Source organism: Macrobrachium rosenbergii, chromosome 54 (assembly GCF_040412425.1).
Source record: "Macrobrachium rosenbergii isolate ZJJX-2024 chromosome 54, ASM4041242v1, whole genome shotgun sequence".
Lineage (NCBI taxonomy): Eukaryota > Metazoa > Arthropoda > Malacostraca > Decapoda > Palaemonidae > Macrobrachium > Macrobrachium rosenbergii.
This window is the reverse complement of record NC_089794.1, coordinates 31540698-31565697: the sequence shown is the minus strand read 5'-3', so window position 1 is coordinate 31565697 and position 25000 is coordinate 31540698. Positions and strand designations below refer to the sequence as shown.

The following is a 25000-nucleotide window of genomic DNA, read 5'->3' as shown; positions in this document are numbered from 1 at the left end:
TATTAGTCGTGCCTGTATCTGACAAAACTAAGGGCCTTTAGGAACTCCTGACAATAATACAAATGTCAAATATTTTCAGAGAGAGAGAGAGAGAGAGAGAGAGAGAGAGAGAGAGAGAGAGAGAGAGAGAGAGAGAGAGAGAGAGAGAGAGAGAGATTATTATTATTATTATTATTAGGGCTCTTAGTTCTCCTTCTCATGTAATAATAATAATAATAATAATAATAATAATAATAATAATAATAATAATAATAATAATAAGTTAAAAATAATTTTCTTTCATGTGTCTTCTTCGTTGTTAATAATAATGATATTAAAAATAATGTATTAAGGGTCAAAAGCATATAAAACATGCATATGGTACATTTTTATTTTCGTGATTCAACTTCCTGCGAGAGAGAGAGAGAGAGAGAGAGAGAGAGAGAGAGAGAGAATATTACTTGCATGTAAAAGGGAATCCACACGAAATTATGGTAGAGGGAATTATGGCCAAAATCTACATTGCAATTCAAGAGTAAGCCCGCTACATGTAGTAAATGAGAGATTTTTTCATAAATATAAATGACAATTAACTACGAACTTAAAATATTGAAAACTTTAAGGTCAAAAGTTTTAATAAGGCATACTTTATTATGTTCATTACCATTGAAAAAACTGAAATTTGCCGTATGCCAGGTTCGTCATCATATTTTATTCTTTTAGGCAGGAAATTAAAGGAAGGAATAGATAGAACGCATCACTGTTTTTAACTGTTTACATTCAGGAGCTTTGCGGTGTGGGCTGCCAGACGTCTGATGTGTAGTAAACGTAATGGCGTTATTGTGAATAGACTATTACGTTTATTTTATTTTGCTAAAAGTAGGTTGAAGCATAGTGAAATCTGAATAATTCAGCTTATAATGAGAAATCGACTTTGTGTATCTTTGGTTAAATTATCCTTCGACAATCTCTCCTACAATTCAAACAAATTTCTTTTAAAGTTGTATAGAATTACAAAGTTATATTCCGATTTGATAACATTTGTTAGGTCTTGATTAGTGGAAATATCATCACTCCCTTTAATCCCAATTTATTATTATTTATTATTGTTATTATTATTATTATTATTATTATTATTATTATTATTATTATTATTAATTCTGCGATTTTCTTTGTTCGTGATGTTGGTGGTCTTGTTAGTTTGATAATCATGATTACTATATGTATTTATTTTATAACATACGGGGCTACGGTGCAACCTTAAAACCTCTGATATTTAAAACAGTAAAAATCCTATATTTTTGAGGTATACGTTAAGTTGCTTAATTCCTTTCTGTCTATTTTTGGGGGTTCAAAACTGCCATGAACTGGATAATTTCTATAGTACCTTGTAATAATCAGAAAAAATAACTAATATAAGTAATAAATTCAGCTATCTTGGTACTAATTTTTTCAAAACTTTTTACATGGGATTTGCGTATAAGAATCCAAAACTCCTTGTATTTCACGATTTTAAAGCAGTAGGTGGTATGTTCTTTAAGGAATTAAGTAATATTTTTACTTGAATATTGTTACCCATTATCAAATTTTCAGGTAGCATTCATATTTAGAACTTCAAAACAAATTATTTTTTAGCCTTAAATCTTTGGACGACTTGCATTTGTGAAAACCCCGCCATGTTGCTTTCATAATCTTGAAACTTGAAAATATTTTCCATCTTGAAAGTATTGTCTACATCAGTCTCTGAAAACCTCGTAACACGTTAAATCATTAATCTGTATCATTTTATTATTGAAAATTTCCCTTTGCGAGGAACCTCATGAATTTTGCTTGCATCATACTTTCAAGGTATTTTTGAATTGATGAGACAAATTGTTGACTCGACAATAAACATTCTCTTGATTTCAGTGGCAGCTTGGTGAGAAGCAAAATCAGACTGACATAAAAAAAAAAAGTCAATCAGTCTGTCATAGTATTATGGCATGGCTTCCATTAGGTTTAATAGCATGTGTTCCTTTCGCAGGGACGATGCAGTATATAACATTCCCGTAGGCTACATTCCTTTTCGATTAACGCAAATAAACGAATCAAAACGTAGTGGCTATAATTTACTGGTTAGTGAATTCACGTGCATACATACAAGTACTTGCATGTTGTTCCTGGTACCGGTAACTCATGTCCACACACCTGAATACGCGTTTATGTGGTATTCTTCATGTTGGTGACAAGCATTCAAATTGAAATATGTGCATGAGAAATTGAAAGCATTGGTAACCAGTATTCACACACGGACTTTACACGCAAAGCAGTCTTTTGTGATGGTAACGTGACACGATTATTGCATATACAAGGACGAATGAAATGTCAGTCCTGTCGCTGTTAACGATCCTCCTACACGGAAGCCTATTAAATATAAACTAAAAATGCGCCGAAGTTTCTAAGGCTCAATCAAGTTTTCTGTACAGCGTGTAATGTTGTATGAAACTCTCAGCCACGCCCATGAAACTCAGCCGCGACCCATAAAACGTTCAGCCACGGCCCGGTGGTGGCCATTGTTAAATAAAATAAAATAAAAATTACTGAGGCTAGAGGGCTGCAACTTGGTATGTTTGATGATTGGAGGTTGGATGATCAACATAACCAATTTGTAGCCCGCTAGCCTCAGTAGTTTTTAAGATCTGATGGCGGACGGACAGACAAAAAGCCATCCCAATAGTATTCTTTTACAGAAAACTAAAAAGTACCTATTGTTGATTTGGCTGAAATAAGGCCAACAGAAATCACACTTAAAGTAGGCTCTTTGAATAATATCATCATAGTAGCGGTTTTCATAGAGTAATTAATGTGAAAATTATAAATTTTACTTTATATTCATTGTTGAGTAAGGTAAATTGTTGGGTGTATTCATGGATGAGTAAGGCAGCCTATTCAAAACGATCCGACCTAACCTAGCTTCCGGCTTTGCGTTTATTGGTACCATCGTTGCCATATTCTCATGAAAGTCAGAAACGTTAGGTTCTACATAATTTTATTTCACTGTCTACAGCAGAATATGATAGAAATTTCACACTGACGCATTTGCCTGTCAGATAAGACTTGATATAAGATTTTTTTTTTTTATCTTGCACTAGATTTGCTTTTGGATAGGTTTGACATATAGGTGAGGTAGCTGAATATGGAAGGCTACAGGAGATTCATCTTCTGATATTTTCATTTCACACTTCGGTGTGATTAAGTAATGAAATTTGGACTGCAAAGGATGTTTTTGCCGCATTATTTAGTTCCCGAATTTATTCGTGTGTTTACTTGGCTACGTCATGACTGTGTGCGCACTAAGTGTATCTTCTTTTTGAGCATTTGTTGCTGTAAAGGTATGAAAATAGTTTTTAAGAAGTTAAAACGGTAGATGCTTTTATGAAATTTACATATCGGAATAAGTCGAACCAGGTTTATCACGAGAATCATTTTGTCCCACTTTCTATTTTAATCGCCCCGCAAATTATTGTTTATCCAAACCAAGCTTCTCAAAATTTAGTTAATTTTTTCTTATTTCGAAAGAAGAGCATTTTTAGCAGAACGATATTTTGATTTTTTTTTTTTTTTGCACTTTACAGCTTTCCAAACATATAGCCACTTACCTTTTATAAACATTACATTAGCTTGGATGTGGACATTAAGGGTATTGAAAAATATATGCGAATACTAGTCTTTGGTACTGTACTTTAACCAGTTTATGGCAATGGCATGTCTTTAGTATGGCTGCATTAAACTATTTGTAAAAACAAACAAGTTATTGATAAGGAATGGCTAAAGCTGACTTTCACGCCTTTATATAATTGGAGATTGTGTTATCTCAGAATTTCAGCACACTTTATGTTGCTTCCTTCAAGTCACTGATTTACATTTACATAGTCAATTAAAAAACTGATGGGGGGGGGGTTATTCTTGAATATTTTCGCGTCCACACTTAAACTCACTCTCAGCAGTATTAATCATCACGAAAAGTTGTGCATACCACAAATGCATTTACGAATACATTTTGTCTCCTGCGTGCTTGTAAATCATTTAAGCAAATTTTCAGCGACGATCGCCAGAGTTGTAGTAACGCCGAATCCATCAGTCATTTTGTCACTCTCGGTAACATGCTGTGTGGACAAAGTGATTCAATTTAGCGAGTTAAAGACACCAAATAGAGTTGGTAGTTGGGATATGCCTGTTCAACGGCTGCTTGTCTCCTTTGTGATCAAGTTTACTGTTTTTATTCCCGTTAATGTCAGGACGATCAGAAACTTATCTGTCAGTTTCATTATTTTGGCGTTAGATTGGGACATCTGGAGTGATGTTGCATATTAGTAATTAATAGCAGTATGTTATTTTTTTTTAGTACGTTTAAAGATTTTTTTGACACAAAGGCTAGGCCAAGAATTTCAATTTACATCTTACGTAATTCTCAATGAAATTTCTTATCATAATATCCAAAACTCGATTCTTTTTAAGAAGTTCTTTTAAAAGTTTAAAATTGTTGAAGTAATTGATAATTGATGATTCAGGATGAAATCTCAATGTATCTACGGTCGACCTGTCCTTAATTTATGCAAAACCATGCATCTTAATTTATATCTTTCAGCGTCCTAGCTGTAGATAATTATTTCATGGTGGATCCACCCACTAATTTCTGTTAGTTTAATTGGTGATATTTCAGAAATGGTTCGCAACAGCTTCCTTTGTAAATCGTCGGATTTACCGGCATTCCGTAGTCATTATATGATGCAGTTGGGATGACTGTAACCTAGCCAGGAATAATAACACCTACAACGGTTATATATGAACTGAACGATTCATTGGACCTCAAAATATAAAAAAGGAAAAAGGAAATGCAGAGCCAGGGTCCGTGCAATTATAATCGGCATTGAATTCATTAAATGCACGGCGGTCAATGCCATGCCCGTGGTATTGGCCATGCCGCCTCCAAGATCAAGGTTACTACGGACGTGCCCCGCCGGGCGCCGTCTGATTAGCTTAGGGAGTTTTGAAACTTTTTTCAAGGGAATTCTTCGTTTGAGAGCTGACAAACCAGCGCAAGCCCAGAAAGAAACAACTCACCTTATCCAGGCAGTGGGCGCGACACTGTGCCATTTTGAGCGCGGATTGAATATCCATCGCAAAACACGAAGTCCCCACCACTACGACCGACAGCGTCCAGAACAGGTGCCTCGTTGCTTCCATCATTTTCCCTCTGGCGGAGTGGCGTCGCAAAGAGCCCCGGATGACTCCACACAGTTACCACAGAGGAGGAGAGGATTAAGGCCTTCGAACTTTCAGGAGATGATAAGTTCACTCTCCGGGCGGGAGGAGTGCGAGAGCGTACGTTCACTCACTACAGAGGCCAAGCTAGGACTGGCTTAGTGGGCGGCTTCTCACTTCTCAGACCATTTTGATGCTGCGAGATGCCAGTGAGCGATTTCCGAATCGCTTGGAGTTTTTCGCTCGACGGTTCCGAATCTTTCAAGTAACCGGCAATAGAATAATCAGTTTGTTATTACTAATAATTATTTGAATACTGTCAGGGTATTATCTCTCATCGGGATTTCAGGATACGCTGGAAGGAGACGAGATAATCGGCGACTATTTTCATGACTCTGCAGCAACTGGCGCGCGGGCTCCCATGCTGGCCCCGGGGCACCTTTTGGGAAGGAATTAAGTTGCCAAGCGGTCCTTTATCTCTGAGAAAAATATCGCTACCGGAGTTGGTATCAATGTCATAATACTTATCCCTCAGTGGCAATTATTGGTATATTAAACATTTCGCTGGTAGCTGCTGCTTGACTTGAAACGTTCCCGAAGCGGACCTCGGCCGAGCACCGCCAAAAGAAATGAAAAGGAACCGCCGAGTGATTGCCCGGCTAAGCTTTTTTTTTCTTTTTTTAATGTCTTTCTGTACCACTGCCTTCCTCCCCCCCTCCTCCTCCTCCTCCTCCTCCTCCTTCCTTCCATCCGACCGAAATTAAAGCGCTACGAACGGCCGAAACCATAATGGTAATGGTATTATTTTTATTTTTTTATTTTTATTTTTTTTTTTTTTTGTGGAAAAACGAATGAGATGAAAGAAAAAGGAAATGATGAGAGCCATTTCGTTCGGTAAGCAAGAATACCGCAGAGGGACCATCGCACGTCCTCCTAAATAAATGGAATGGCATAATCGCAATCTCGGTGACCACAGCATTAACCTCAATAACTTCCTAAAGACTTATAATTATATACGGCGGTAATTGCCCGGTATGGATTAAGATCTAGAGAGAGAGAGAGAGAGAGAGAGAGAGAGAGAGAGAGAGAGAGAGAGAGAGAGAGTCGAGTGGCTGAGATAATCAGAGTTTCTGTTAAATAATTTGAAGTTAATGAAGACTGGAAAACTTAGAGAGAGAGAGAGAGAGAGAGAGAGAGAGAGAGAGAGAGAGAGAGAGAGAGAGAGAGAGAGAGAGAGAGAGAGAGTCGAGTGGCTGAGATAATCAGAGTTTCTGTTAAATAATTTGAAGTTAATGAAGACTGGAAAACTTAGAGAGAGAGAGAGAGAGAGAGTGGCTAAGAATTAAAAAGTTAATATTTTCAAGATGTTATAATGATAAAATGTTGAATAATAAAGCTTGGCAGATATTCTGTGAACTGATTTATAATGACTATTTTGGCGATTAGGTGAGAGAGAGAGAGAGAGAGAGAGAGAGAGAGAGAGAGAGAGAGAGAGAGAGAGAGAGAGAGAGAGAGAGAGAGAGATTTAAGAAAAAACAGAAAGTGTGCCTTGAAATACTTGACGTTGTCACTGAAATTTTGCATGACATAGGAAGTATGGAGGTAGGGGAGACTTAGGGTGAAGTTTGTCCTATGAGAGAGAGAGAGAGAGAGAGCTTGAAAGTTTGTCAAGTTAACCTATGATAGAGAAAGCTATCATCAACGTTTGTCGCATATCATATGTATATTTGAGAGAGAGAGAGAGAGAGAGAGAGAGAGAGAGAGAGAGAGAGAGAGAGAGAGAGAGAGAGAGAGTGGATTTATTAGAGTAATCATCGACCGCATGACGAGACATGAACAGGAATTCCTTTTTGTTTTATCGACGATTAGAGAGACGTAATTTCCCTCCCCCCCCCTCTCTCTCTCTCTCTCTCCCTCCCCCTCTCTTTCCGTTTGTCACAGGGAGAGAATGTTTATGTCTTTAGGACGTGAGTCGATTAGTTGGCAAATTGTTTCTTGTGTGTCTGTGATTATAAAGTTATAATAGCAGTAACAACAGGAACGAATTTAGCAGTTGTAATAATAATAATAATAATAATAATAATAATAATAATAATAATAATAATAATAATAATAATAATAATAATAATAATAATAATAATAATAATAATAAGGGTGATAAAATCTACAGCAATGTAGATGTAAATATATATTTCAGAAATATTCATATATTTATAAAATATATATATTTACATCTACGCTACTGTGGATTTCTTCACCATTTTAGTGACTCATGCTATTATGAGATTTTTGTGAAAAATAATAATAATAATAATAATAATAATAATAATAATAATAATAATAATAATAATAATAATTAATTGAGCTCTTCATGAATGTATATACAGATGCCGGTTGGATTAGCAGCCCAGTGTCTTTATGTAGCCTAGATCCGAAGCAAAAAGTTAAATGAGTGAATTGGAAAAAAAAGTACGATTTAAATACCTCCATAAAGATGGGAGGTTATACAAATCGGGGAAAACAGAATCTGGAAGAGAGTTCCAGACTTTTGCAGTCGAGATGAAGGATCAGTCACCGTCCCGTGCAGTCGGGGGATTCCTAATTTCATCTGCTTGCTTAAATGTAATGGGGATCCTTTGGGATGGAAGGTTCGCAGGAGTTGGTGAGACGAGTTCTGAGCACTGGAGAGTTGTAAGGTAGTTATTTGTAATTTTCTTCTCGACGTAAAAATCAATTGGGAGCCGAGCCCAGTCCTGGAGAAAGAGAGAAGGAAAGAGAGAGCGAGCCTGCTATTTGCAGAACATGTAAGATCATATTTGGTGAGAGAGAGAGAGAGAGAGAGAGAGAGAGAGAGAGAGAGAGAGAGAGAGAGAGAGAGTAAGGGGTGGGAGCATGGTGTTTACAAAGCATGTTAGAATTATACTGAGAGAGAGAGAGAGAGAGAGAAGAGAGAGAGAGAGAGAGCATGTTATTTGCAAAACATTTAAAATTTGCAAAACATTTAAAATTATACAGAGAGAGAGAGAGAGAGAGAGAGAGAGCATGTTATTTGCAAAACATTTAAAATTATACTGAGAGAGATAGAGAGCGAGCGCGTGTTATTTGCAAAACATTTCAAATTATACTGAGAGAGAGAGAGAGAGAGAGAGAGAGAGAGAGCAGTTTATTTGCAAAACATTTAAAATTATGCTTGGGCAGAGAGACAGGGCCATCATGTATTATGTAGAATTATTCAGATTTACTCGGAATTTATTACTTGACCATAATGAGTTCACTTCGAGACCTTTCATGAAAGAGAATAAAAAGGAAAAAAAATTAATTCACTTCTTCAATTTAGCTTATTGAAAGAAGCCAGCCAGCTCCTCTGGTTTTAGGAACGCGTTTTCTTGCTCATAATAGAACGGGAAGGGGAACAACTTTTTGCTCCTTATTATTTCCTGATTGGGGTGATTTCGGCCCCGGCTCGGTGTGTTATTTCTTCATGAGTAGTATTCCGCACAGGCTCTGATGGCACAGCAGAGGATGGATAATTATATCAGACCTACGCCACGATGACTATCAACTTGATTGAGTTATCCCGAAGTATTAAATTTGCAAAAATGCAAATAGGAGTTTTCTTATGTAAATTGATTTCTCTCTCTCTCTGTCTCTCTCTCTCTCTCTTGAGTTTAATATACATGTATTATAGCTGTTATCAAATTAGAACAAGGTCTGAGATAATTTGCATTTGTGTTCAAATACCGGTTTTACTAATTGATTAAAATTCGTATGTAGAACAGAGGGCAAATAATGGGTTTCATCTAATGTTGAGAATTATTGGAAGGTAAAATTTATTAGATAAATATTCAGTGAACTTCCATAAATGTTAGTTTTGGACTTCGAATACTATGATTATGAATTATAGGGAGGTTAAACTTATTGAATAAAAATAATCAATAAAATTCTATTAATGTTATTATTGGACTTGGAATACTGGGATTCCAGAAAATCGGCAAAGTAATGATAAGCCGAGTTCTCCTAATAATAGCATTGAACCTTTATTTATTGTTTAATGTATTGTATATATTAATTTCTATTCCTCTCTTTGTCGTCTTTGCCTCGGGTAATTTTTTTTTCCATTCTTTTTCACATATGGCCGTCCTATTGTGTGGATTTGATGGTCTTTTATTTTGCTCTGTAAAAAGTTTGTCCACTGCTACTTGTAGTAATGCTACTATTACTGCTAATAATAATAATAATAATAATAATAATAATAATAATAATAATAATAATAATAATAATAGTTGAAATGAATATTTTTCAGTACTGAATGCAATACAAAACCGGAGTTGAAATTTGGAACTTTGCAATAATTCAGTGAATCTGAAGGAAGGTTTAATAATTTTTTTTTTTTACCTTGAGAAATATTTATTACAGGCAAACTGTAATCACGGTATCAGGCTGCGGAAAGGTTCTAGTTATTTAAGTTTGTGTCTGTTTTTACTTTTGAAGGAAATAACATTTTGCGTCAAACTGAAATCGTATTGTGTAAGTGTTCAGTGACAAATTGAAATCAAGGAATGATACCCATAGTGGAATAGAAGAAAAATGAAAAGGAACACACTGGAATTAAATCATGCTATTGGTGAAATTGGAATTTAACGAGTAAAAAATGTCAGGCTAGAGTCACTTCAAAAGACTATGGAATCACATATCCGATTTAAAGGAACGGCTTTTCGTTATCAAGAAGAAACAATTACAATCTGGAATCAGAATTCGTGAACTTTCAACGCCAAGGCTTCTGCTTATTTAATGACAATGAAATCCAAGATCAAAGGACTCCTGTTCGCGTTTGTGAGCAGAGGAGAAAAGGATTCCAGGAGGGACTGTTTTGAAGGAGGCCGTATAGGACTGGACACCGCCATTGGAAGCCCCACTGGCGGCAGCTGCCAGCCGATGGAAAACGCTGTTGCCATATATCGCTCAGCATATTCCAGGATCCTGGAAATTAAATGTCAGTTGAACCAAAAAAAACTTATTATTTCATAATTTTTTTTTTTTAAGTTTAAAGCGCAAATTTCTTTCTTGGGTTCTGAATGAACGACAAATGACGCATGATGGCAAAAGCGTAATACCTAGTCATTATTGTCGCAAGAACAGTTAAGAGGTTTTGGGAGCTTCTTGGCCCTTGTTTGTGTCCTACCCAACCTCAGATGTCCGTCCCTTCTCCCCGCTTTTAATCTGAGCCAGATATTGTGCTTGTAGGATCTTTTGAGCGTCCTAATACAGTAGGTTCTTTTCCTCCTCCCTCCAACATCTGAACTCACCTGACAAAAGGAACGGGAAGAATTAAAAGTTTTTGTCGTTCTCTGTTTACCTATTTTAAGTTGGAGGTTTTGGTCCCGTTAGATTGTCTGGTTATGAAAATCCGGGCGAGTGTGGATTCTGTTTATATTGAAAGTCCGTCTTCCCCCTTTTGTGAAAATTTTACAATACTCTTGAGCATTTTTGTAATTTTTTTTTTACGATTTTTACATTTTTTTTTTTTTACTATTTTTACTATTTCAACTTGTGACGCGTTGAGTTATGATGATTTTGGTTAATTATTATAAAATATTAATTATTTTTCAAAGTGAAAAACTGTATCTGCAATAAATCTTAGTCCTTTGATTTGTAAAGCAAGCTGCCACGGAGCAGATTGCCCAATTAATGAATTAATAAACGGAGTAAACAGAGGGCATTAGCACATAAATAAAGGCAGTTTAAGAAGATAATGCCACAAGAAGTAAAAATACCAATGTTGCTTTTAGATCTTTACTACGTCGCAATGTACTTGAAAAGTTTTAATTCTGAAGACAAATCGATTACACACGACATTATTTTACAGGTCCCCCCCCAAAAAAAAAAACAAAAAACAATGCATTATAACCGAGTATTTCGTTATGGTTGACAGACTTTTAAATGTATTGAGGGAATTTAAATGTATTGAGGGAATTTAAATGTATTGAGGGAATTTAAACGTTTTGTGGTTTGCAATTCAATCAAATTTTAAAGCAGAATATTACCCTGAGGTATGCCTATACGAGTGCGGAAAACTCACTATCACTTTGACGTTTACTTACGTAAGCTGACAGCTCACTGTTACGCTGATGTTTGCTTTCTCAAGCTAAAGCTCATGTTACATTGAAAGTAAGTTGCAGAATGAGAAAATGTATCTTGAATCTTTTATATGCTAAGTAGCTCTCTGCTACTTACTCTTAAAATTGTATATATATATATATATATATATATATATATATATATATATATTATATATATAATAAATATATATATATATATATATATATATATATATATATATATATATATATATATATATATATATATATATATTTATATATATATATATATATATATATATATATATATATTATAATAATAATAATAATAATAATAATAATAATAATAATAATAATAATAATAATAATAATTTCACCACAAGAACATTTACGAGTATAGAGGCAGGCACAATTCAGAACAAAAATAGAATTTAATAAAAGAATATAGATTACACTTGGATACTAAGGTTGAATTATCATATTCAAACATTGCTAAGAAGAAGAAGAAGAAGAAAGAAGGAAGAGGAAGAAATAATTTGGAAAGGGGTTCAGATCCTCAGGAGGCAGGTTGCAGCCCAAGCCCAGACTCAGAGATACCAACTTAGGAAGCTTGGGGAACATAATAATAATGATACACATTATTCCAGCCTGAGACCACAATTTACAGATACAGCACACAGGTACAACTCGCTAAAAAGGCCGAATTAACGGGTACTCTGAAATAAAAGGGACAATAATAATGGCATTAGGTGAAGTAAAACCAGGGATTTGGGAGAATTTGTTGAATTATGCAGTCATGGTATAATGCAGCAAGCAAATGTAAATTACTGGGTGGCAGAACTTGAAAGCCTCTGCGGGGAGACCATCGCAGCCTGGTGATTTATTATTAAGTAAGTTCTTTATGGCGCCGCTGATGTTACTTGGACACGATCGGCGAAGCGAAATCGAGTTTTATCTGTAAGGGGGTATCAACTTCCCTTCAGTCCTTGTTCGGTTTCCCTTCGGTCCTTGTTCGGTTTCCCTTCAGTCCTCCATCAGTTTTCCTTCAGTCATTTTTCAGTTTCCCTTCAGTCCTTTTTCAGTTTCTCTTCAGTCGTTTCTCTGTTTCCCTTCAGTCCTTTCTCAGTTTCCCTTCAGTCCTTTCTCAATTTCCTTTCAGTCCTTCTTCAGTTTCCCTTCAGTCATTTTTCAATTTCCTTTCAGTCCTTCTTCAGTTTCCCTTCAGTCATTTTTCAGTTTCTCTTCAGTCCTTTTTCAGTTTCCCATCAATCCTTTTCATTTCTCTTCAGTCCTTTTTCAGTTTCCCTTCAGTCATTTTACAGTTTCCCTTCAGTCCTTTTACAGTTTCCCTTCAGTAATCTTTCGGTATCCCTTCGGTCATTTTACGGTTTCCCTTCATGCATTTTACAGTTTCCCTTCAGTCATTTTTCAGTTTCCCTTTAGTCATTTTTCAGTTTCCCTTGAGTCCCTCAGTTTCACTTCTGTCATTTTTCAGTTCCCCTTCAGTCCTTTAGTTTCCCCTCAATCATCTTTCAGTTTCCATTTAATCCTCTATCAGTTTCCCTTCAGGTAGTCTACTCTGCCCCCTTCAGAGCTCTCTTTCCCTTCTCCTCAGTGGATCCTCAAAGTTCCCTTCGTGAGTTGTCTGTCCCCCATGGGTCCCCGTCAGCCGCTTCCGGCGGGAGATGACATGTCGGACAATAGGCCCCGATTATTCTCGGGCAGCGGACACTGTGTTCTTCCGCGACAATGGCCCCATGTTCACGCATCTATTGGGATGAATGGTCATTTCGGGGCTGAAATAGATTAAGAGCGACGGCCGGGACTCTGTCGTTTGTGCGTTTGTCGGCGTTTGTGTAGGCGCGCAGGCAAGCAAGCAGGCAGGCAGGCAGGCAGGCAGGCTGGCTGGCTGGAGGACAAGCGGCTGCACTTCTGTTACTTTTTCAAATTTTATGATAGATAAGTCACCTGCTGCCGTGATCTGAAACAGCCGTGAACCAGTTTGTTGGCGTTAGTTTGCTCTTTGCTTAAATGAGTTTTTGAGATTTTTATTTTTGTTACGTTTAAGTGATTAATGGTTTAGTGTATAATTATATAAAACCTATACACACGCACACACTCACACACTTATATTATTATATATATATATATATATATATATATATATATATATATATATATATATATATATATATATAAGTAAAAAATATCATATATATATATATATTTGTATGTATGAATTGCTTTACTTTTATAACACACACACACACACACACACACACACACACATCTGAACTTCTACCCTTTAGTATTCGCAAGCATAAAAGCAAGCGCGAACCTTGCAATGCCAAAGAAATCTATCAAAAGTAAAAAAAAAAAAAAAAAAAAAGAAAAGGTCCTGTTTCAGGATTGGTATTTCCGTTGTTCATCTGATCGTACCTGCGCATTCAATCTAGGCTGCCAAGTAATTTTTCCGTAAGTTTCTGCATCTGCCACCGGATATTCTCCTTTTCTGGCCGCTGTTTTTTTTTTTTTTTTTTATCAGTACTTGATTGACCACGGCACAGTTTCCAGCAGACGGCTTCCATTTATAGATGTTTTTATAACACCTACCTTGTAAAACTTTCTATACAAATTTTCTGTACACGTAATAAAGCTATACACTATGAATTAAATCGCTACAGTTTGTTTACAGGTACATAGTAAATATTTCATACAAATTCATACAAAACTGTGCAATAAGTAAATGAGAAAAGTTATTATCCTGTTATTTAATGGGCACCAACTTTTATATTCTATCCAGTTTGACAACATTTCTTCGTTAATGTCTTGGGTCCAGCCACCTACATACCGAAAATCTTTGTGACGAAACTTGCAGCAGTCTTTGAGCGTTTAGTGTGATGGTGCAACCCGAAAAGCCAAGAGGAGTCAGGAGTATACGAAGCTTAATCATTTTTCTCCCTTGGTTTCCTTAGACTCTCTGAAGATCGTCTCGTACTTTTTAGAGCACCCTAGAAAACTGAATGCCTCACCTATTATTAATTATTATTGTTGTTATTATTCGAAACAGAGGATACATAACATGGAGTAGTAAATGTATTTAGGTTTTTTCCCTTTAGTTATAGACGCATAAGCAACTCGGTCTCATTGTAAAATTATTGTAACATTTTTTATGGGCCATTGTTACTTCATTTACTTTTAATATTCTGTTGGCATTCGGTTCACATTTAGACTAAAACCCACTTGACCAGATAGCTTATATTTGTTGCAGATTTCATGAACGTTTAGGTTTTTTTTATAACAAGACAGGGGCATTGAGTCACTAAACCTGCTCTTAAACATCACCTTCTGAGTTTGAGTCTGTCATCGCTAATTGTTTATTTAGACAACTCGAGGAAAACAGAATAGGGACTAACTAACTGTTCCAGACATTGAGAAAAATATTGTGTGACAACAGACCGCCCCTCCAACACCCATTCGGAAACTACAGACGAATGACAGTGTAAAGAATGAGAGACAGAAGAGCGAGTGATCCTCGTGTATGGAAACAGTCGAATGATAAGAGAAGGACAAAAGGTAGATAAGAGAGGAAAAGGGATCCCCGGCACCAATGGGTAAGATCGGGGCAGATAGAGTTAGATAAATGAGAGATGGGTCGAAGGAGGAGGGAAATGTCGAAACTCCGGAGGAAGTGAGGTACCCCGCAATACACCCAGAGGAACCCCGCAGCTTGACTGCGGCGAAGACCCGGGACGGGAACACCCCAGGGGCCTCGGGGGCTATGGGTCACCCCCGCAGTAAAAGCTGGAGTTATAGCCGAGCTAGTGGTTACTTAAGGGGTTCTCCGTGTGTCCCTTTTGCTTTTAAAAGTAGAACGATCATAGATTAAGAAAACTGTGGGTGTCTCCGGCCTTTCTGAAGTATTTATTTGTCTCCATTGTCTCTGAAACAGACTCTCATGTGTATGAATCATTAGGGACTGAAATTTGTTACGATATGGTTGGGCGCGATGATTGTGAGTTATGGGGGGTTCAGTTGGGAATTTTGACACCCGTCGCAATTACTTATAGATTAGAGAACGAATATTTTTGGCGTAGGTGATTTCCAAATTGCTTTTCTTTTATGACATTGTAGACATTGTATCGGCGAGTTTGAGGGAAAGCATCATTGGCTTTGATTTGTAAGATTCTTTATGTGCTTCTTCAGTAGGTATTTTGAGGTTGGCATTTTTCACCATCAGTGCCAGTGAGAATACTACCGCTAATACTACTATTACTATTACTACGCTATTAATAATTCATATTCATATATATTAGTGTGTAAGTTACTCGTGAAATTTTATCTATTTAGTAGTGATATCTATTAAATACCGTAATACAGATATATACTACTTTTCGATGCACTAAGGCTGCTGTTTTCCAAGTGAGCATTCCAGGTACCCGTACTATATAGCCTCCGCTCACCGAAGTGTCACTAATCGTCATCTTATCCAAGCCCCCCATTTCCTCCTTGAAATGTGTCATCCGTCAATGGCAAAGGGTGGCAGATGATGTGATGTTAAAATGTGCCCATCAGGTCATTTTTCCATCTTGTCATTCAAGAGCAAAAGGTTTTAGACATTGTCTTCCTCATTGTGTGTCCTTTCTTTTCTACTCTTACAGAGGAAACTTCTCATTTTCCTCCTCTGTATCATCTCGGTAGGAAACTTTTTTTTTTTTTAGCTCTTTGTTCTCTTCTTAGGTGATTTCCTTCTCAGTTCTCCTATGCTTCTTCGCTTAGAGGTAATTTCTCTTATACTTATTCTTTTCTTCATAAAGGATTCCTGCCTATACCTCCTCCCATCCTCAACATGTTCTTCTCCTTCTCCCTTTTCCTCCCCCTTCTCTCCTTCAGGTAGATATTCTTGACACTTTACTGATCCCATGATACTCGAACAATGCGGACCCCCCTGATGGGGACCCCGCAGTGTTATGGCCCCACCGTACCGAGACCCCCCTCCGATTCTGGGGACAATTCTAGTCGTTCTTCCTAAGTACAGGGACTCCTTGAGGGCTGCCGGAGCAGCTCCTTCAGGAACTACTGGGGTGTGTGTGTGTGTGTGTGTGTGTGTGTGTGTGTGTATTTATTCACGAATTAGGGGGTGGAGGACTCACCACATCCTTGTCGATAATTTTACCTTTGTTGTTTTTTGTTATTTTTTGATTTTGTTGGTGTTATTCTCTTTTTGATTTTTATATGTTTTTTACAAATGTGTAAGCATAGAAATGAGGGAGCACAGTGCTGATTTAAATCTTATTTTTTTATTTATTGCTTTCTTCCTTTGTAAACAGGGTTTTTCTGTCAATTTTGTAGATTTATTCTTTGCTGGAAGTTAATGTTATGTTATTTTTCCGTCAAATTACTAAATGTATTATTTGAGAGCAATGCGGTTTTTTCCTTATCAGTAGTTTGTTACTGTTAGTTGTTGCCTGGGTGTTATTTTTGATATATGTAAACATAAAAATTGGCAAGGCATGGGATTGTCTCAATAGCTTTCATTTGCGTGTTTTATATGTATGAAATTCGTTAAATGATTGTATCAAGGAAGACGATGTTCTTTCCAGAAGGAATGGTGCTACCAAATTTTCCCTTAGGTTCAATTGATTGAAAGTTTTTGTTAAATGTAGTGTTTTTTTATGTATGTTTATATTTAACGCGGTTAAATATTATCAACCCTTGTTTTTCTGTCCATAATGTAATGATGACAGCTAGAAATATCTTCCACTGCATTTATAGATGTATGAGATATGTGGCGAGCGCCATAAAAGATATAGAGGTAAAATATATATATATATATATATATATATATATATATATATATATATATATATATATATATATATATATATATATATATATATATTATATATATATTAATGTGTGTGTGCGCGCGTGTGCTTGTGGTGTTCACCTGTCTTTTATGGCGTGCGCCACATATCTTAAACATTCATACAGGTGATGAAATCATATTTCTAGTTGTCACCATTACTTTGAGGACATGAAAACAACGGTTGACAATGTAAATGCACGTTTGATGATATATGTACTGATTTCTACGTTAATTTTCGAAATAATGATTTTATGGAAATAGAAACCAGTATAGGGTAGTACAATTGCTAAGAAGTCCGCGTGTATTGTTGAAGTAAAGTAGAATAATAAACATGAATAGTGTATTCCCGTAAGGGGTTAGTGCCGTCAGTGCAACTCACGGGGTACACTGTAGGCATTACTTGAGGGTCTTTGCAACGTCCCCTCGGCCCCTAGCTGCAACCCCTTTAAATCCTATTACTGTACCTCCGTTCATATTCTCTTTCCTCCAAACTCTTTTCCAACCTCTACTAACAATTATTTCGTAGTGCAGTTACGAGATTTTCCTCCTGGTACTCTTTTCAAACTTACCCACTCTTAATTTCCTTTCCAGCGCTGAATGACCTCATAGGTCCCAGTGCTTGGCCTTTGACCTAAACTCTATATTCCATTCCATTCATGAATAGTGTATGTTGCATTAATGGAATTACGAACAGAGCAAGTGACTAAACGTCCTATTTTCAAAACTGTGATCAATGGATATCGCCTGAATTGTAAACCCACCCGCCCTCCTATACACCAATTCTTGTATCCCCTCACTCCTATACCAGCCCCTATGCCCCCCTCCCTTTCCCCAGCATTTGAAGACTGTCTCGGTTAATGACATTGGGCACTAATCGCTGTAGGAGAGGACGTAGTGGTATCGGAAACCGAGCCATAATAGAGATAGTAAGGCCTTTTTATTACACTATTAGGACCCTCTCCCGAAATGTGGAGGCCGTGAGAGGCCTGTCGGTCGGCTTCCGAGGACCAGGTAACGAATTTCGAGGGCTCCGTGCGAGATGGGGCCACATGGAAATGTTTAGAGTCCCTTTGAAAGACACAGGGAGGTGTGGTCATAAACTCTTGGAAAGTTCTCGGGTCTTTCATCTGGCATTTGGGTATTGGTTCATAGAGACTATTTTATTTACTCTTGAAAGTTTTTTTTTTATATTATTTACTCTTGAAATGTGAAAACATCCCCGAAATCAGTCTTGAAACAGAATCGGTGAGTGATGATGTTATGATATCAGAGAACCCTGAATAAATCAGATCAAACCAGTTAAATGCTGATGCTTGTAAGCTTAATAAGGAACATAGTGTTTCTTTAAAGCTCATTGTACCGCCACCTTAGGTTCTTTAATGAGATATTATTTTATATATATATATATATATGTATGTATATTTGTGTATTATATGTATCCATATAATTTTTAATGATTCCCCTATGGTTTTTATTCTTATGGGTAATACGTGTAGAAGCATCCTTTGGAAGTTAAATTATTGGCACCACTAAATGTTTGAATAAGTGTTTGAATAATAATAATAATAATAATAATAATAATAATAATAATAATAATAATAATAATAATAATAATAATAATAATAATAATGTTGTAGTTTCTCTACATATAATTTTTTGAAATTCTTCCCTTTGTTTTGTAATGCCGTTTATAATTCACTTAAATGGTATTTATATTATTTTTTGTCTTAGCGTAAAACCTTATATAATTCAAGGATACTCGCTGTTTATTATATGGAAAAGAATATATTTTTCGTCTCATAAAACCATTTCCTTTAACACTTATTTTTTGCCGGTGTTGTGTATCAACGTTGTATTATAATATTCAAAAGTATTTATAGTATATTTTATAGATTGAGTTTGTTGCTTATTTTTTTTTATTTACCCTTCATGTTTATTTGCCTTTACATTTCACATTTTTGTATTCATTTTTGGGGTGGGGGGGCGGCAGGAAAAGTCGTTGCTTCTCGTCCTGTCAGGAAGTTGTGTTTTATAATGTTTTCATGTTTTTACGTGAGGCTTAAATGGGGTAAAACTAAAAAAAGCAGTGGTATGTGACAAATATACACACTTTAAGACCTCCACGGGCGCTGAAGTACAAAGCACAATATAACTGTGACACACTCATCATCATAATTCCGTCTTTGACGTCATCATTCCCCAGGTAAAGATCGCCCAGGTAGCAATCGGGAATGGCTCTCCTAAAAAAAAAAAGACCTCCTGCGAGTATGGCCCACCCAAAAGGCTTTGGAAAAGCATGTCTCCTATAGTTCTCCCGGTGGTCCCTGACGGCGACGCGAGAAAGTTAGCGACGTTGTTTGTCGGGAGACTGAAATCCACTCTCAACCCCCTCCCCCTTCATCCCTCACCCCTCCCCTTCCCCCCCAGTCTCACCTCTTCCATCCCCAAGGAGGTCCGTCGCCTTCCCCCCTCAGCCTCCGGAAGTGTGTGACTGTCGAAATTCCGGGAGGGTCAAAGGACTTGTTTGTCATTCGGTTATTTTTTTTTGTGTCATCTCGGAGGGCTTGCTTAATTTTAAGGAAAGATGGTTACTTCGACGTAGGCCAGGAAACGTTTTTGCTTTTAGTTATGTAGGATAGATATGATAATTCTTTTTTTTTTTTTTTTTTTTTTGGGCATGACAGTTATGATGGTAATAATAATGGCTTGTAAGTTTTGCCGATAGTAATGATAATGGATTATTAGTTTTGCCATCTTTCATTTTTATCTTTAGAATAATCTGTGACCATGGTTTTTTTTATAGTGGATTTTTTTTATAATGACCGTTAAAACCAAAACGATAATATCAAAATGAATTTTAATAATGAGCCATTTTAATTATACAAGGTACATGGCGAGAACGGCTTTTATTTACATTGTATAAATGATAATTAGGTTACAATAACAACACCAACAACAAATAACTATAATAATAATGATGATGGATGTTGATAGCATTGGTTTATTGAATGGTATAATAATCTAGGAAAACGAAAGTTGCGACAATATCTGGCCTGTGAGTGTTCCGAGAATAAGTAAGGTATTAATTGTTATCTAAGCTCTGTAACCGCTAAATTTTTGTGGCTGTGTGTGGTGACGATGGCTTTTAAACCCAGACATAATAAAAAGAAAAAAATACAGGGAATGGCAATTTTGAAATGTTTGAGACTTAAACAGAGAGAGACATTTTTGAGGTGAACGAAAGCTGTTTTTTTTTCTAACCATCACCACCTCCTCCTCCTCCTCCTCCTCCTCCTCCTGGTTCTTTTTCTTCTTTTTTCCTCCTCCTCTTCATATGCTTTTTCTTCGTCTTCTCGTATTCTTCTTCTCTTGTTTCGTCTTTTCTTTTTTTTTTCTGACACCACCACCTCTTCGCCCTCAGCTTTTCCTTCTTATTCTCTCCTCCTGCTCACTTTTTCCTCCTTATTCTCTCCTCCTGCTCACATTTTCCTCCTCTTGCCAATCACTATCCTCCTCATCCCACTTCATCTTATTCTTTCTCACTATTCCTCCTCCCTTTATTGTCTTCCTTATGACCACTACATCCTCCCCCAAGTATGCTTTGTTCTTGTTCCGGCTTTCTTCCTCCTCCTCCTCTTCATATTCTGCTTCTCTTCCTCCTCCCATCATCCTCCTTGACATCTTCCTTCTCCACCCACCTCTCAGCTGCCCATTCTCAAATTCTCAACCGCAAGACCGACATATTTAAGGTCGTAACAGTTGCTGGTGTGCGGCATCACAGAGGGAAATTACTTTATGGGAAATTACTTTATGGGTTTGTCCGTGTTATTTCCACCAGCCTCCTCGAATGAGTGCTAATTGGCCCCATACATTTGGCGGACGATAATTTTTGGGTGTGTAGGAAAGGTTGGGTGGGAATGTTAGGTGGATGTGCATACTTACTTGCCGCTCTTTTTGGGCATGAGCCCGTGCTGCCATAGGGTTGGCTTAATCCATCAGAAACACCTATAAAGAATTTCTTTCTGTTGCACTTTTGTACTCTTGTGTGGCTTTGAGATCAGTGAGATATATATATATATATATATATATATATATATATATATATATATATATATATATATATATATATATATATATATCTTTATCTTTGCACGATTTTATTTGTCAGTTTTTAATTCGCTTTATGTTATTCATGCGTCGTGGAAAATTGGAGATTCCTTTTCTGTTTATGTTAAGATGAATAAATTCTCAAATATACGTGACGTTTTTCGTGTGGTCTTCGAATTTAATATCTTACACACACGCTCTTGCCCACGCACGCCCATGCACGTACGGATGTATGTATGTATGTATGTATGTATGGTTATAATTTATAATGTATAAACTGCGTTTTCTAGAGGTATGCTTAACAGTGAGAATATAAATGAAAGCGCGTCCAGCTTTGGGCTGTTAGCTATTGCAAGGTAGTATTTAAGAAATCATAATTGAAAGGTCAAGTTCCATCTCCAGGGCCCGTTCAAGCTCTTTGAGTTAAAAATATATTGAATTGGAATAAATCCCACTGACTTCTTAGTCGATTTTCAGTTGGAACGAAACTTATTTACGTTGAGTTCGAATAAAATCTCCCTAATCTTCAAAATCTCGTTGAATTTGATTTACGAATAAGTGAAATTAGTTTGCGCCTTGACAAAGCTCATTCACTTCCGCGGTAGGATTAAATCTCATTGACAAGACTTCTTGAATATTTTTATATTATATCGAAAATTAAAAAAGAATACATGCGAGTTAAAAAGTATTTCAAAAAGTAATTCACACTAGAGAAAGGAATTTTAGAGAACAAAGAAGAAAGAATAGAAAAAATAATTATGCCATTAGTGATGATGATGATGAATGAAATTTTTTAATAACAAATCCGTAAAGAAAAACATTAAAAAAGTCTGTTCATGACAGCGATAAAGGAAAGGAGTAACAGCGAAAGTTAAATTATATAAAAAAAATATGCTGTTGACAGTATTAGGTATTAAGGATAATAACATGTGATAAAATTTCTGAAAATATGACTTAATTTTCCAGTGGTCACTCCGACGAAATGTCTTCGTAGAATCAAGACACGAAGAAAATATTTAAGAAATACCAGGTGCCTTAAGAGGTATGAACGGTAATAATTACTTAAAGAATGCATACAAGAAAGCAACAGCAATAACAAGAACAGTAAAAAATAAAAAAATAGAAAAAAGTTCTTGTCTTCGATGAAAATAACGACGAACAGACTTTGAAGGTATAAAGACATGAAGCAAAAATTAAGAAACAGTCATCAATGTCTTTCACTTAATAGCGATAAAAAAAAAACATTGACAAAGACAAAAAAAAAAAAAAGCCCATATGTCTTTGACTGTAATGACGAAGATGTTGACGCCCTAATGACGGTCTTCATGGGGGTATGGGAGAGGTCTCTATACCCGAACCCCTGCCCCCAACGCCCCATTCGTCACCGAGGGTACATGAATCATGTTTAATTAGTAAATATGCCATTCCTGTGTAACTCGAGTCTTGATTAAGGCGAGAACCCTTCGTACTTCACCGCCTTGTAATCTTACCTGGGCAGCCAGTGTAATTTGTCCGGCTCTCTTTTAAGGAGAGGTGTATTGTTGCGTGCGTGCTTGCGTGCGTTTCCATGCATGCATTAAGGTTGATAGGTTTGTATGCCTGCGTGTATTTGTTTGTGCGTGTGTGTGTGTGTGTTGGTCAGAATTGGTCAGAGTGACGGCAGAAAACCGGCGTGTTTGTGTGTGTGTTTGCGTGTGCTTGAATGCGTGCATACGTCAAGATTTATTTTTCTTTTACAGGAAAGGTTTATTACGTGCAAGCTTCACGCTGATTGACATGTATACGCGCATATGTTTATGAATGTGCGTTATAGTGAGGCCGGAGAAACAATGGAGAGTGTGCGTGCGTGTGTGAGTGTGTGTGTGTGTGTTTGTGTGTGCGTGTGCGTGCGTGTGCATCTAAGTATGCTTTAGGCCTTACTCTTTGTTTACCGAAGGTAAGTTTCAGCATTGATATTCTGACACTCACCTCAGTCATGTTTATAAGCATTTTAGGAGTGGTGTGTGAGGCGTGGAGCACTTCTGTACTAACTGAAAAGAAGGGGCTACTTTTAATGTAACTTCCAGAAACATGTTTTGAGGATCTTAAAGTGTATATATATGTGTATATATTATATATATATATATATATATATATATATATATATATATATATATACACAGTATATGTAATTTATATACATATGTATATATCATATATATATATAATATAATATTTGTTAACATAGAGGTATACTAATTTTATCTATTAATCTATCACTGTTGTCAGTATCTTGATATGAACCCTGTTGATGGCAATGTTAATCAAGCGATCTAAATCATTTACCTCTTCTGTCTTCAAGAGACTTGCATTCAGCTTGTTGGTGTTCAGTTTTTCACCACGTAAATCCAGTCTCTGTCATGAAGGGTGCATTATGTGTCATGTCGGTTTGATGTGGCTGTCACGTTTGTATTAATTATGCGGCACGAAAGCACTCACGTAAACGTTGGTATTCAACGGTTGCCATGTAGCTAGTAATATGTATTTTTCATGAAGGTATTAATTATTAGTCGCGTAGTTATTCTATTTAGGGTCTGTCTTTAATTCCCAATATCTATTATGTAGCAATTCAGGTCATTACAAATGTCTGCGATTTATGATGGGTATATATTATTTCTTGTCATGTAAATATTCATGGATTATGATGATGCCCATCTTGTGAGGTAGGTATCCACGATGTATCGTGCTGGGGTTTTTCGTCGTCGCGTGGGATATCGTCTTGTAATGCTGGCATGCACGATTTGTTATGTAAACACTGCTCTTCTACGTAGATATATGTTCTTCATTGTAGGCAATCATATGGTCATGTAGGTTTCGTGTTTTGTCAGTTTGATCTTCCTTTTGTCAAAAAGTTAAGCATATCTTAGTTTAACCAGACCACTGAGCTGATTAACAGCTCTCCTAGGGCTGCCCCGAAGGATTAGATTTGTTTTACGTGGCTAAGAACCAATTGGTTACCTAGCAACGGGACCTACAGCTTATTGTGGAATCCGGACCACATTATTGCGAGAAATGAATTTCTGTCACCAGAAATAAATTCCTCTTATTCTTCGTGTAGATAATAGATTTGTCGTGCAGGTACTCAGCGTGCCAAAGAAGTAATATGTTAGTATTCATGATTTGTCAAAGTACAGGTATTCATGACTTGTGTAGTGGTTATCCCCTTTGTCCCGAATCTGTTCAATGTCATTTACGCAAGTACTCGTCTTTCCCTGTAGGAACCGAAGTGTTGGGCACACAGGTACAGTAATCAATCTCTGATGTGTAGGTTTCAGAGTTCATCATGTAAGTATTCGGTATTCGCCCCTTTTTTTTATTGAAAGCTTTCTGTCTTTGAGAAGAGACGCCAAAGTATATCGTTCAGTCAATCAGTCGGCTGTTTGTTGAACGCTTCAGGATCCCGTCTTGTTTGCCCGGACGTGTTTGCACTTCGCTGGTATTTGCTTGCTTGAGGCACTCATGCTTGCTTGTTTTCTCACTTTTATTGAAAGGTTTTTTGTGTGTTGTGTGGGAGAAGGCGAAGAGGGATTATTATTATTATTATTATTATTATTATTATTATTATTATTATTATTATTATTATTATTATTATGTTATGAAACTAAATTCCATGGATTTGCATAGCACAAGTCCAGATAACGGACACATATGTTGAAGTATATGC

General features: G+C 36.6%; 2 protein-coding genes across 2 annotated transcripts in view; one reads left to right on the top strand and one right to left on the bottom strand.

Moving 5' to 3' along the window:
* Nucleotides 1-5381, bottom strand: part of fend (forked end) — a 50912-nt gene extending 45531 nt beyond the window's left edge. Inside the window, exon 1 of the mRNA XM_067097782.1 lies at nt 5083-5381. Coding sequence (XP_066953883.1) covers nt 5083-5208 — 126 coding nt within the window. The 5' untranslated portion in view covers nt 5209-5381. The remainder of the gene's footprint in view (nt 1-5082) is intronic.
* Nucleotides 1-25000, top strand: part of LOC136834938 (uncharacterized) — a 564478-nt gene that overhangs the window by 72612 nt on the left and 466866 nt on the right. The gene's annotated exons all lie outside the window — the stretch shown is intronic.